Genomic DNA, 15,501 nt, shown 5'->3' with positions numbered 1-15,501 from the left:
CATTTTAACAAAGGCACGCACTTTGAACAAGTATATTATTATACTTTTTACTGTCTGACATTTGACCTTCTGAAGTTACGCGTACTACTTCACCGAATGGAACTATAAAAAATATTAGCCCGTTTTCCATTCTCTCCCATCATTTTGCTTGTAAAGATTAAAAAAATAATAATAAAATATGACAATAAGTACCACATTACAAGTATCAAGTCTTCATGTATTCAGATCACCTGGAAGCAAAACTAACCAAGATCTACTGATAAAAGAGCACAAAACAACATTTGAGCGAGAATCCTTCGTATGCTGGGTTTTTATACCAGAAGTTGTCATAAGCAGTCTCAACTGTGAATACATTGATTATTACAAATTTTAAATACACATGAAGTTGGGAATCAATCATTCCTCCTTTGTTCCTCAACCATTGTCATCCTTTTTCTGTGATTTAAGTCCAGGCCTCACAAATACTACCTAGCTTGACTCATGTTCCTGAGAATAAATTCACAAGTCTCAAATGCCAACAAATGAAAATTCTGTATTATCATCACTTTAATTAAAAAAGTCTGACAAACTCATTAGTTAAACATTAAAATAAACAACAAGACAGACTTGATGGTGGTTTTCTTTTAAGTTAAATTTGATGTCAAATTACATTTTGGTTTTCACCAGACTTCAGATTCTTCAATTTACAGAATAACTACTGCTTGGCAAAGCATTCAGCTTTCTACCAAATATAAGCTTCTGTTAAAGAGGATACAAAAAAAAAACATGTGGTCTCCAGATCTAAGGCAGCCTTACCAATTCAAATCAGTAAGGAAATAAACAACAAATCTTAAGAACAGTAACCCTTAACTTTCACAGTTAAAATCCTTGACATAGGCAGTGCATCTCACCACTTGTCTGCTTTCACAAATCGGTGAATTAGTGATTAAGCCATGTATTTATGTGGCTGCATATATTACGTGACTGGACTTTTTGCAATGCAAAAAAAAGTCTTAACATATCCCAAGACTACAAGAAACATGCCCCACCCCACCCCCTCAAAATACTGCCATGTATACTCAGCATTCCCCTTACAGAAAGGCTGGTGAAGGAGCATATTCCAACTGCTTTACCTTTAATATCTGTTAGTGAAGCCAGCATTTTTCTGTTTTGTGCACCCTCTGCATTTGAAGAGTAAATAGACTATGTACTAAGTGAACTTAAAACAAAAATGGGAAATGTTATAAGAAAGCAAGAGGAACACTAATCCTCCCTCACAAAAACAGATTTATTCTGAAATAAATAGGTTGATTCCTGAGAACAACAGCTTAGAATTATGTTCACCTTAAAAGAACAACTATTTCCATGAATTCCAAGACAGACTACTGTAAAATGCAGTGGTGGGGCGTCTTTTTATTTATTTTCCACTTCTATTAAATGGAATTTCAATTTTTGTTGTGTAAAGACCTTTTTTTTCCACATATAAGCTTCTAGATGCTAATATAATGCCAATAATAAGTAACAGTAAAAGAATGAATAAAATAGGATCAGCCAGAGGGTATACAAAACAATTAAAAATAAAATAATAATAAAATCATGTATCTCAAATAGGACCATTTGCATAGTATTTTATAGTTCAAAGTCTCATTTCCTTGTCCCTCTATCGACAGTTCAAGTGAGAAAACAGCTGTTTCTAAAACCATTTCTTCTCGCCGCTGAATCACTTCTTGGCTTCAGGGAAGTGGAAATTCACTAATCTCGGTTTTGCACCTAATTTTGACCCATAAATAGTCTCAAATTTCTAGATGCAGTTCTGAACACCCAGAGTGCCACAACAAACTAGCTGAAAGTACTGTAGAACACAGCATAACATTCAAGACAACTATAAACTTTAAAAGTCCAAAATATATTTTTACTTAGAAATTACTGTATTAGCCCAAAATCTTACTTGCAGAAGATAAGTTTTATATATATACATATATATATATATGTAAGTTTATAATAATTATAGTAAATTATATAAAAATTTTAAAACTTCTAACAAAGTCTGAGGATATTCCAGGTTACATGAATTGAACTGATGGAACAGAAAATATGACACTACTTCAAGGAAAGATAATGTAGGAAAAAAAAGGATTTTCAGAATTTAAAAACAAACAAACCAACCTAGAATCACAGAATGAGATGGCACTGGACATAATACCAGGTATGGCCTCACCAGTGCTGAGTAGAGGGGAAGCATCACCCCCCTTGAACTGCTGAAAACACTTTGCCTACCTAGTGCAGCCCAGGATACCAATAGATTTAGAATCATTCATTTAGGTTGGAAAAGATCTTCCAGATCACCAAGTCCAACCATCAACATGACCAACTGCATACCATCACTAAAGCATGTCCCTTAGTGCCACATCCCCATGTCTCTTAAGTACATCCAGGGATGGGGACTCCGTCTCTCTGGACGGCCCATTTCTTTGCATCAAGGACACATGACTTGCTCATGTTCAACTTGGTGTCCAGCAAGACCCCATGTTGTTTTCTGCAGAGCTGCTTCCCACCTGAGTGATCCTCAGCACATACTAGTGCCTGGGGTTGTTCCTCCCCAGGTGCAGGATTTTACACTTCCCTTCGGTGAAGTGCACCTATTGTGGTTGCACTTCCCTTTGGTGAAGGGCCTTTCTATTTGTAACTCCTGAAAATATCGATGTTTTCTGATCATGTAAATGAATATAGTATTGCCCTCAATAGCCTGTAACAGAGCCACAGGCTGACAACTAGAAACTAGCCATCACCTAAATGAGAAACAAGAAGAGCCAGAAACAGCCTTGAGATGGGTAATTTATGTTATGAGAGAGAAAGGCACCAAAGCAGAGGAAGCTGTACCAGAAGAGCAGAAGGAAAGATATAAGATTTGGAAAACAAAGACCACGAATGTGTTTATGAACCTTTTTGTTATCGTTGTTGTTGTTTGATTGTTTTGAAAGCATGAATCAAATTAGTTGCAGTGGAATTGGCCAAAATTCTACCCCTAAAGCAAAACAATTTCTGTAAATCTCAATATGCAACTTGCAAGTTGAATAAATTTACAAGATTTTTCAAAATATTACAATATTTAGAAAAAATAATCCTCTGTAAAGCTGTTGTATCTCTGCATAAATCTTCAAACAACTTTACACTAAGAAATTAAATATTTTAAAAATACATTTTTATTAAACTTTGCCTATTCCTATCAAAGTTAACAAAACCCTACAACCCAAGGGTTTTTTCCAGGTATGCTGTGCCTAACAAAACAGTTACATGCTGTACTGTAAATACATAGCAGAATCACAACAAAAAACATTCTTTTCTTTGGCACTTGCTACTGACAAACATTTTACCAAAGCCCTTAACTTTTTTAAAATGAAGAGCACATGAAAGTAATATTATAAAGGTCAAATGAAAGCATCTGGAAGGGTGACTGAATTTAATACAATTCCCACAACAAAAATCCCACACAAGAAGCTATGCAAAACATTTTACAACCCATGTAAGAACAAAATGTAATTGAACTTAACTCTAATTTTATGCAGTCTTTACTTTGCCATAATTTAAGAGTGTTATTTTTTGTCTTTGCCTTAAAATTTTGCTTTTAATGTTAATACTTGACATCAACTAGTAATTTTTGTTTCTTTCAGAGAAAATTTTCAAATTCAGCCTCCTTCAATTCAGAATCTAGTTCATTGTTTTTGCAAGACTCACCATATGTAGTTGTTCCTCTGCATAACTGATGCTTATCTATGTCTGACGAAAGTTATCTGTATTATTTTTTTTAATCCATTTGCTATAAAATACTGAATTAACTGAAAAGCAAGCAGAATAATTATAATTACCTGAACCACTCCCATGCACGAATCTAGAAATATTGATCCTTTGGGTTCTTTTGATATTTTTTCATCTTTGTAGAAATTGAGATTATAGGATCCATCACCAAGTTGGATTAAATGGAAAAATCTTCTTTTAAATGACTAGTGAAAAGAAAGAAGTAGGGAAAAAGAATTTCAACATTAGTATTAGTAAGGTTCATATTTCAAAACCCATAACTGTTATTTACAGCCAGCTAGAGAAAAAAGCTTTTACTTAAACATAACCTAATGGGTATCATTAGAAAACAAGACTGAAATCATTAAGTCAAAAAGAAACTTTTGAAAAATAAAATTAACTGAAAAATCTGCAAGAAGATAGTACTGTGTTACCTGAAAGTTATTTTCAACAGACTCAACAACACTATATGTAAAATATTTAACTGTGATGCCCACAAAATCAGTCTAAATTTGTTTATAAGTAAAGATATAGTACAAATAAAGACTTGCATTAGTAGACCCTTTTCTACTATTAACACTACAAGGGCCCAGTTGAGAAAGCGCTTTAAAACACTACACTTCTCTCACATAATGGATTTTTAATGCTTTTTTTTTAAATTTAAGTACAGTAAAGAGCAAGAAAGATTTCAAAGCTATAAATTACATATAAGCATCTCTTTCACCCCATGCTGTTTTTGTTAGAAGGAAAAGCACATACAAAATGGACTTTCTCAAAAACACTGATATTTCAAAGACACTGATATTTCAGCGTTGGTGTTCATTTTTCACCATGCATAGGACATTCATAAACTTACTCTCATTGTCACACTGATTGCGCTATTCATGTTCCCTTTGTACAGCCATCCTTGTTTTGTTATTCCCCCCTTCTGAGACCCAAGAGATGCTGCGTCCTGGAGATGATGGCAGGGAGGTGGAAAAAAAGTAAAGTTTAGCATCACGGACTAAAACTATTACATATATTTGCGTATTTCAGAAGTTATTTTTTTTAAGATGGAACAGTTATGCTCATAATATAATGAAAACTATGCTCTATTAAATTATATAGCAAATACTGTGAAATTATATATCAAATATTCCAACTATTTTAATTAAAGACAAGGAATGTGAGATTGACCTTATTTAATTTTTGATATACAACTTGGCCAGTTATAGAGGCTCTCTCTGTCACCAGCAGGATGATCCAATTAGATAGCTAAATATTAAATATTTAGATAGCTAAACATTAGACAAGATAAATTCTAAATGCTCTGGGAAGGGAAGATGGAAAACTCAGAGTGTTTTTTTTGTAAGGTGTATTTTTTTTTCTTGTACATTCTAATCTCCCCGTGCAATAATTTTTACTGATTTCTATTATCAGATTTGGATAAGCTCATGCTTATCCAAAACTTCAATCGAGATTTCTCAAACCTTTTTGTTTTATATGTATTACCTCAAAGACATTACTCTCTTAAGAATTTAAAGAAAACTGTCTTGAATTCTTGAATTGTATCTGCGCTTTTATACATCGGAATCAAAGGTTTCTAAGGCAAATAAGATCAAACTCGGCAGTAATGGCAAGTTCAAAAAAAACCAGCAGTATGTGCATGTATCCCACATAACACTCACTGCCTGTATACCACTTCCATATACCAGTTCTTGGAATTTGGAAACTACATCCAACCTCACAGCATGTTAACACCTACTAAAAAAGCAGTACCCTACTATTAAAACTGATCAAAATGACAGATCTACAACTTCCACATAATAAATATTAAATCACCTATTGAAGCAATCATTAACAGCAGTAGCATACAGACAACTTTACCATTTTTTTCAGTTGAGGTAACCCATTTTGACACAACAAAAACATTAACTAGACTTACAGGAAGAATTTCAACCATCTAAAAGAGAAATACTCTTGACAATTAATCACCCAGATCTTCAAAATTAGCTGAGTCTCTAGCTGGAAAAAACAAACAAAACAACAACAACAACAAAAACCTTCCTCAACTGCCACATCTACTTTTTCTAATTCCTTTTCTCAGTTATGAAGACAAAATACAACAGAAAGTAATTACATATGGGTGACAGTCATTAGTTCAACAGCTGAACCAAATTTTGAATAATATTAATTAGTTTCTGGAATTAAATCAAGGAACATTCTGTAAGAAGTCCTTAGCTAATTTATTTACAGCTTATTTATTCTGCCTAGCTTGTATATTCATATGCGTATGAGAACTTCAAAAAAAAACCTGCAAACAGAAGGCAAAACTTGTGTCAATCTGTTCCTTCAAATATTCTAGTCAGCTTGCAAGAAAATGAGGTAAAGCAAGGATGACACGGTCACCAACTTTCAGAACACTTGACAGATGCCCCAGAAGCAAAGAACAAAAATAGCAAATTTTCATATGCCCCCGTGAGTCTCACTGTCCAAGCAGTGCAGTCTACTTGTTTCACATTTGCAAGTCGTTACCCGCCCCTCCGCTCTGGACTCCGCTACCTAGAAAATTTTTCTTGTACCATAATCAAGCTATAAAGATGACAAATCTAGACACTGGGTTTCTAACTACGATTCTCTACCTACGCTGGTGAGAGTTATCCCCAAAGAAAGGACGGTTTTAAAACCACCCTTACAAGTCCAAGGTGATGAGTTGATGATGAGTTATTGTCAGAACTTGGTTCTGTACAAGAAGCTATGTAATTGTGAAATTACATTTTTTCTGTGGTTACATAAACCATAGACAGGACCGCCTGATATGACAAGAATTCCTTCGTTATCTGTATTAACAAAAGATAAGATTTATCTCTATTAAGACTTTGCAGTTCATAGCCTCTGAGGTACACTGTTTCCCAGCTCCACTGAATTGCATGATGCTTCCTACCACTAAAACTGAGTATCATTTGGCCCTCTCTAGTTACACCATTTCCATCAGGCAGAATTCTTGCCTACTGAGCCAAAAAGCTATTGAATTTATCCAGCCTACCATCTGTTAATACAAAGGAACACAGAGTCCATAGTCATTAACACACAACTTTTACACTGAAAACATACTTCCTGTTTCCAGCCGGTAAGTTAATTTTCTTTTTTATTATTATTAGTGCTGCTGCACATTATGCTTCACTTTTTTTTTTTTTTTAAAGTGATCTTTCCCACAAACTGTGCTCCAAAATTTATTCCAACAGCAACTGTTTCAATAAAAACAGCTCCTAATCTTGATCCCGTACCCCTGGCTGACTTAAAAATTCCATTTATAAACATCAACTTGATGGCCTGATAGCATGAATTACTTTTAGAAAGTTAGTTCTCCCCTGTTTAATAGTGTGAGATTTAGTTTAATCTTGGTGTGGTTTTCCTTCAATTTTAATAACTTGGAGCTTTTTGGTTTTTATCATTCTCTTAATAAATCTTCTTTCAAAAAAAAAAAAAAGAAAGAAGACAAAACACTTTTTAATATAAGGTTTGCACATATGGTTTTTGGCAAACAAAGATGCTAATATTTGAAAGAAAAGCCTCTTCGCTTTTTTTAGATTAGATTAAAACATATGAAACAATTCAACTGTTTTTAACAAGCAGGGTATTCTTCCCTTGAGGAAAGAATTTGTTTCCCCCATCCCCATCCTACTCTCATTAAGCTCCCTCCTCTTCCTAACATGTTTTTTTTTCTTCTGTTTGTATGTTAAGTTCCTCAGCAAAGAGTAACAGAACTCTTCTTCAGTGACTGTAGCTCTGGAAAAGATGACGTTACTGCCTGGTGTAACAGGAAATTGGACAGAATGAAATAGGAAGTCCCTTCCACTTACATTTCCTAGTAAAAGAAAAAAGCTTACCACCTGGCAATAGCAAAGCTATATTATTGCAGTATTTAACTAACTGTAGCCAGAAGCATTTTTCCCAATAACAATCACAGTCAGTTCTATCCCCATTTGTTTTTTTCCAAGTTTAACTCACTGTTTTGTAAAACACTTCTGTTGTCAGAAATATTATCACATTAAATAACACCAAGTCTTTTAAATTTCAGTACAACAGAGAACATAACTATTTCCACCGTACAAATAGAAAAATTTACATACATATACATGAAATTACTTGTCCGTCCAAATATTACAGTGCACATTAATAGCAATGTTGGGAAAAAATGGCATCCTGAGACTGTTCGGAGATCTACCTATTCAGACACACTCCTTGGACTACTTTTTCCACATTGAATCTGGGAAAACTTGTAAGGAACTACTTTTGTTTCATACACAGCAGTTCTGAATACAAGGAATTTATAAACAAAGTAATTGTCATGGGCAAAGCTACAAAAAGCATTTTATTTATTTATTTTCTGTGATGTGAGAGTTCAAGTATTCATACACAAAGAAAGCACTGGCTTTTAACAACTTTGTGTTTGAACAGGGTGTGGTAAAAACTGAATAACACAAATAACAGAAGCAGTTTTTGAAAAAAAGTCTTTGACATTCAAGACATTATTGAAAATTTCTTGAGACTATAGATAACCAGTTTCCCTAGGCCAAGGACAAAAAAGGAAAACAATTAAGAGTTTTAGTAAACTTTATTTTGACTTTTTCAGATTTTCAGGAGTCATCCTGCATTCAAATTTATATCAAATTGTAACTCATATGCTAATTTTAACTGTATGCTATACTGCCATGTGTTCTTAAGTGTGTGTACTTTCATGTTGGAACAAATTCACCTATGATTTTACTCAGCTTTGCAACTTAAACTACATAAAATATTTCTCTATACATGGCCATCTAGAAGGAAACAGTATAAAGTAAGATAGACCTTATTAAAACTCAAAGATTATACTTCAACACTGTTAACTTCCTCAGTTTCAGCATCTGTCAACACTTGCTTTACTCATATGACAGATCTAAGGAATACAACGCTATTTCAAAGGAGGTAGGTACAAGTTGCTTTTTTGTTTTGTTTTGTTTTTTACCCTCCAAATCAGACTGTTTAATATAGTATCAGTTGTCACTTACTGACATCAACACTTAACCCAACTTTAACCTCTCCTTACCGCAAACATTCTTTACTGAGAGCAGGAGAAAGCAAGGAATTATTTTGTTATCTCACCTCATCTTTATCTGCTTCTTCATCCACTTCGTATAAATGCACTGGAAGCTTCTCCGGTTTTGTCCCTTTACTAGGAAAGAAAAGGCTTATAAAATACTAGATATTTCATGATTGGTTACATACTTCATATTGCAAAAATAAAGATGTTATTTCTCTAGCTGAAGAGGGAAAAGTACAAGAATAACTGGCTAAAAACCATACTTTTTTCATGAAATCTCTCTTATTCAGTAATTTTGCTCATTTGTATATCTGGTCACAGCCCTTCTATTGTTCTGCTTGTCACTGTCCTTACGCTTAACTGAAGAGAACCAAATACCTTCTTGTTCACTGCACTCTCAGTATCTTAGGTGCAATAACTGATACCCATAACAAACTGCAATGCAAACAGTTATCTGGACTTAGGAAGGACATAACACATGACAGCAGAAGCAATGTTGGGTTTTTGTTTGTTTTTTAAGTTGTCAATTTAAGTGCAACATTTTAGAAACAAATCAAAGACAAACAGTGTAAGTTCCTCCTCCTGATTCTTCTTCCCCACCTCTGTCAGAAAACTATGATGTCTTCCAGAATGTGAAGAAAGAAGTATAGAAGACTACAGAAGACTGTAGAAGAATGTGTAGAAGACACATCTGTATTATGTGCCATAAATACAGCAAAGCTTTTCACTAATGGGAATAGTATCTCTTAGTGAAATCACGTCTCCTTCTTCACACGAATTTTAAACAAAACTTTTGTTCCAAGAATTTCTATAGCTGTTATCAACTGTCAATACAAACATAAAAATGAATACCAAACATCCATAGCATAGCAAAAACAAATTTGATTAAATATGTACTGAGAACCTAACATAACCTATGTCAGTATTTTTTTTAATTTTTGAGGAAGGTATATTTCATCTGCAATTATATTTTTCCCCAAGAACTTCTCAGAATGATGTACATAACATCAAAGTTAATTGCACCTCAGAAACATGAGTTGGTGCTACATTGCATGTCTGTACCAAGGAGGAACATATGCACTTAAAAAAGAGCTAATCCATTTTAAACTATATTTCATTAAATGCAAGTTTCAAGATGGGAACAAAACAAACACGATTCCAGAAAAGCAATGTTCACCTTTTTACTCAGATTTCTAGAAAAACCTAGATAAACACTTGTCTGCTTGTTTGGGTATAAGGTGTACTCGTACAACGCTCAAAAATAACTGCATCCACATTTCTCAGTTAATATTCTATAAATGTTTGTCTGTTGGGTTCTATTTCCTAAGCTTCTAAAGAGAGCTCTAAAAGCTGCCTTTGAAGCTGCAAAAACAAAGAAATATCCATTTAAGTTTCATCAAAACATTAGCGTGTTTTAGTTCTGACATTTAAATTGTCCATGATACAAATTCACGTTTCAGCCTCCCTATGAGTAGGGCAATGTAACTAAGGTATCTTCCCAGAAAATGGTTTAACAAGATCTTATCCCTTCAAATTCCATATTAATTCCACCCTATACATCTTCATCATCACTACTAATAGAAATTGGTATAGCATATTTCAAAGCACATGTTACATGAATACATTTCTGTGGTAAATACTTTGATATTAAAGTTCCTTCACAAATTCAGAATCTGTACTATACCAGTGGATAACATACGTACTTTGGAAGCTGTCGAAATTCTCCTGAGTAATCTTCATATCTATAGTTAACAACGTGCCAGTCTGAATTGTAGGTTTTGATGCACTATTTCAATGGAAACCAAATATCAGCATTAATTGGAAGAGAATTGACTGTAACAACAGCATTCACTAGATGCACACACAAAAATCCTCCTCAGATACAGCTTTTATGAACTCGATCTTCAAAAATTCTGTACACCTCCCTTCTTTCGTGATACTGTTCGGTGCCATAAAGCTTTTTGTAACACATAATGTTTCAATAGGGTGTTATCATATAGATATTATACAAAATCAGAAAATGGTGAGTATATTCAGCATCTGGATTAACCATCTTCAGTTGTCTCAAAAGTTAAAGCAGCATTTCACTGCAGCATTTCACTGCAGCTGGAAACGTGACTGAGCTTTTAAAAACCTCAGCATTACCATACACATGCACTTTTAAAATAGAATATTACATTTTACATTTACGCTTCTAGCCTAAGTTTGCTTAGCATGCTCTCTAGCATAAAGCACAAATTTAAGTGCAGTCATGCTTGCAGCTGTTGAAAAGCAATAGCCCTGGACTAGAACACAGGAAATACCATTTTACTCCACCCATATTGCTACAACATAAAAGTACTGATTTATCTTGGCTTTGACTGAAGTAACATAAAACTGACAAGATCTGTTGTCAGAAATCCTGTATTAAAAAAAAAAATCTATTTTACAGGAATAGACTTACGTGCACACATATACAGCATTTAATACTTCAAAAATATTTTTCTTTATATTTCAAAATACAAAGTTAATATTTGCCAAGCAATTGTTTCTACAGAAACTCATTAAACTTCTTGAATTACCTACAACATTCCTCCCTCCTCGTCTACTATTCCAAATTTATCTTAGAATTGTTTAGGTTAGGTATTAAGGCTATCTATCAATCACTGTGGAGAAATCACTTCAAGGTTTGAGATAGATTCAGCTATTTGAAGCTCCATCAGTTTTCCTTATATTACAACAGACATTTATTTATTTCAGATGTTAAAACATCACCCTGAAGTATATTAGTTGAAAAACAGTAGAAAAAGGCAAAAAAACTTAAACCTTTTAATCCTAAAAGGCTTCAACAAGACACTAAAGGTAACGTGTTATCACAGTCAGAATCAAGGGAATGCCAACACAAGCAGTTAAGAGAAACTAAGTTTGAGAATATGTTTCTTCTACATGTAGTACAGAAATTGATCAGTGAGGATGAATTTTGGCCTCTACAAGTGTTAATGTTATGAATACTTCTGTTCCAGCAAACTACAAGATTATTAAGAACAAACTAAGAATGACTAGGATGAAACACGTTAATAAAAAGACAGCCACACTGATTCATTCAGATTCACTATTGTCATCAATATTATGTATATAAGTCACCCATATCCATCTGCAAAAGCCAAAAGCATGAAGGGTAAGAGAAGGTGAAGACAGAAGCATCCTCAAAATCAGTTACACAAACAGTATCATTCACAGCTATTCAGTAATTCTTCTTTTCCAGCCACTGAAGGAAAAAAAATACTAGTTTTCCCTAGAAATTTTCTTTCCCTTGAGAAAACTAAACAGAACTAGATCTCAAAGCAAAGCACTGAGAACTAAGTTGCAACATTTCATAATTTTTCAGGGTTTTATTTGTTTCTTAAACAATAAATAAAGCAGAAGTAATACACTTCAGTTATAACACTGCTATTACACACAACCACATAAAATTCCAACATTACCTCAGTTACAAACAAGCTTTGAGCTTCTTTCTCCGCATTTTCAGGAACTGTTGAATGAATGTATCGACTCTGACGTTTCAATAATGCTGTCTGATAAACAACAACAAACATTAATGATACTCTCAATTTAAAAAGATGATAAAATATAGCAACACTCAGTTATATCACTATAGCTAGGACAGAAGCTCAGCAGAAAACATCCTGTGAATACAGTACTGGAGAACAGGCACTAATGACAATTTGCTTTCATTCAAACATTAGCAGCTTTATTCTCTCAGAAGAATTCTTTTCAGCCAGATTAAGATGACGAGATCGGAATCAGTAAGAATTAGATGCCATTGAAAAAAAGTGTTTTCCTCTATTTAGTTACCACTGCCAAGAAAATACTAGTAAAAATAATTCCCCCTTGACAACATAACTTCACTATTTTGGATGCAGACATTAGGGTAGTGTTGTTGCTACATATAAAAACTATTACTCAAGAAAGGCAACAATTCATACCAAAATAAGAAGAACAGTTCCACTGCAGATTTCAGCGGGCAAAAACATGAGACTTGTATTGTTCGACTGAAGGTGAGAAAGATGGCCTTGATCCCTGGATATCCTCCTGTCTACCAAAGGATGCTTACTAAGTAAGAACTTGCTCCCATTCTATGCCAAAGTTGAGAGAAGAAAAGGAAGGCTGACAGACTGCAGGAAATCTCACTGTGACTATGAATTTCTGCTTCTAACACCAATACCAAAGTAAGCCTTAGGCACTTTAAACTCCTACGTGTAAAAGATGGAAACTTCACAGAATCTTCTGGAACACAATTGCACAATAGAAATGATTTTGTACCACGTGGAAAGCATTAAAAAAATAAATCTGAGATTAGGTCAGAGATGGACAAGGCGTTTTCACAACCTGGGCCTGAAAGGGGGTGTGATCGCTCACTTGTTACCTACACTCCACACACTGCAACACCAGGATTGATCAGAGAAAAGTGTGACAAGACAAAACTCCACATATTAATGGTCAAAAAAAAAAAAAAAAGAAGACATGGCAGTATGTTATCTTAACTTCTCCCCGTTGAGAGATTGATCTATAAGGTGATTATTGTTACAAAGGCCCACCCCATTAGCTGGGGGTGGCTTTTGAAGTTAGAATATTCAAGTACAGTAAAGATTTGACAGAGGAAAATTTCTCCTGTTCTCATGGTTGAGTCATTCATCTAGTCCAAACTGTGCTAAAAGTGACTTGAAAAGTGTCAGTGTTAACTGCTTGAGTGTGAGAGGTGAGAAGGTACTAAAAGCAAAACACCACAAAATAATAATAAAAATTATAAAAAACACCTCATGGATCAAATAAGTCATAAAACACAAAGCTAAAAAAAACTGCAAGAAGATACTTCTGCATATAGTAACAGCATTTAAGAATTAAGTGTTCCAAATTATAGAAACGTGTCCCTTATTAAGAAAACATGCTTTTTTAAAGCCACATAAGCTTTAAAATATTTGTTTTCATTGACATTGAAAAATAAAACCAGGCTCAATTTTATTCCTTTATTTTGGAATCAAATACAAAATCTTACTCTTGTTTTACATTAGCAGGTGTTCACCATATTAAATAATCATGAACTCCTTAGTTATACTCAAGTATGATACTTTTGCTTTTTCAGTGTTAGGTTAAAAAGTGATTTTAATCATCCATCATCTTTAACAGAAGTTTGCAGATAAAGCTCAGTTTGCTGGCAGTCAGAAAATCAATCTGCTGTTTCTCTTCAAAACACCAGTGATGTTGAAAAAAAGGTAAACATATATCCATGGCATGAATGCACAGGCTTTTTCCCCCCAACATTTGAAATCAGGCCGAAAACATGGGGATAGATATATGCCCCTCAATTTCAAGTCACTTTCAGGCTTATTCAATGAATTGAAACAAATCTGAGAGATGTAGAAATGTTATGTATCTTTTAAAAATATGGAAGAAGGACTGAATGTCCAAAGTGGGACTGGGGGGGAGGAATGGCAGGCAACCTTTAGCTTGTCAAATTCACCCACATTATTAATTGACATCATGCATGCTGCCTCTTTGTCAAGTCATCCTGCAGCTGCAATAATTCATCTGAGAGCCAGGAAATGCACCAAGTGAAGATATCTTTATTTAGAGCAAACTCCTAAAAATCACTACTAAACAGAGCAATACTTTCAGATGCAACCATATATATATACATATACAGTATAACCCAGAAGAAAAATTAGGAACGACTACAAACATTCCTCACAACTACATTAGTTGAACTGTTTTGTACAAATGAAATGCTGTACAACTATCCGCTAGTGAGATGGAGCATTGCTTCGGATTCGGCAACACATAACCAATTTGAAGTTAGATTTTCCACATTACGTATCTCAGGCTAGAAGGAGTTCTCATGTTCTTGACAGTTTAGCTGTGTTTCTGACACTTGGGCTAAAAAATTACGCTTTTACTAATATTAAAATCTAGCATGCAATTTTCTGAGTCATTTTAGTCCTCCTTCCCCATTCTTCACGGCAAGGTAACAGCAAGATGGCCAGGGTTTTTTAAGACAAACATGCTTTTAGGTGGCACTAAAGATCTGTCAAAGACAGCCAAGGACTTTGTAGCAGGGTGTCTTTAACATAATGTGTTCTTAAGCATTTAAAATGAACATAATAACGTGCAGCAATGGTGACCCTTTTTCCAGGCCACAGTTTATACAGAAGTCATTGTTACATAGTATAAGTCAAGAGAACTCAGTCTTCAATTTTATCAAAATGAAAAGTATAAGTGGATTTTTCATATACAAAGTATTTTCATATTTTTAATGAGGTTCTTATATACATTTTAAAATAAATCACACACAAAGAAGTAGCTCTCAAAATTAATCACTTCATTCTGAGGAATAAGGTGTCAACACCTACATTTCTATAGCAAAAAATAATGGCTGATCTTAAATTACGGTTTTCTCTGGTACTTGAGGTATCTTATGATCTGTTTCTGAGCAATTTCACGCTGAACAACAGGTCCCACGTGCAGATACTTCATCAACTGCAGTAGATGTAGGTGAGACAGAAGCCAGCCAACACAACATTCTTCAAGTCCATTTGGCCCATCTTGAGGCCAACCAGACACGCCCGAGAGCCCTGGTTTTTTTTTGTTTTGGTTTGGTTTTTTTATTCCTTGGCTTTTATCTTTCTTCC

General features: G+C 34.3%; 1 protein-coding gene and 1 long non-coding RNA gene across 16 annotated transcripts in view; one reads left to right on the top strand and one right to left on the bottom strand.

Moving 5' to 3' along the window:
• Positions 1–15,501, bottom strand: part of DOCK9 (dedicator of cytokinesis 9) — a 129,794-nt gene that overhangs the window by 71,658 nt on the left and 42,635 nt on the right. For 14 of the 15 annotated variants that reach the window (XM_083818642.1, XM_083818638.1, XM_083818641.1 and 11 more), the window contains exons 3-7: positions 12,301–12,390; positions 10,540–10,622; positions 8,899–8,968; positions 4,631–4,726; positions 3,846–3,980 (exon numbers count right to left, since the gene is read on the bottom strand). In XM_083818642.1, coding sequence (XP_083674768.1) covers positions 3,846–3,980; positions 4,631–4,726; positions 8,899–8,968; positions 10,540–10,622; positions 12,301–12,390 — 474 coding nt within the window. Of the gene's footprint in view, positions 1–3,845; positions 3,981–4,630; positions 4,727–5,698; positions 5,860–8,898; positions 8,969–10,539; positions 10,623–12,300; positions 12,391–15,501 lie in introns of those variants that run through there. The other variant, XM_083818631.1, reaches the window with a different exon arrangement.
• LOC310890185 lies at positions 8,663–10,003 on the top strand. The gene is made up of 2 exons (XR_014577090.1): positions 8,663–8,721; positions 9,446–10,003. It is a non-coding gene; the product is annotated as an uncharacterized lncRNA (long non-coding RNA).

This window comes from Anser anser, assembly GCF_964211835.1.
Source record: "Anser anser genome assembly, chromosome: 1".
Classification (NCBI taxonomy): Eukaryota; Metazoa; Chordata; class Aves; order Anseriformes; family Anatidae; genus Anser; species Anser anser.
This window is presented reverse-complemented; position numbering and strand designations above follow the sequence as displayed.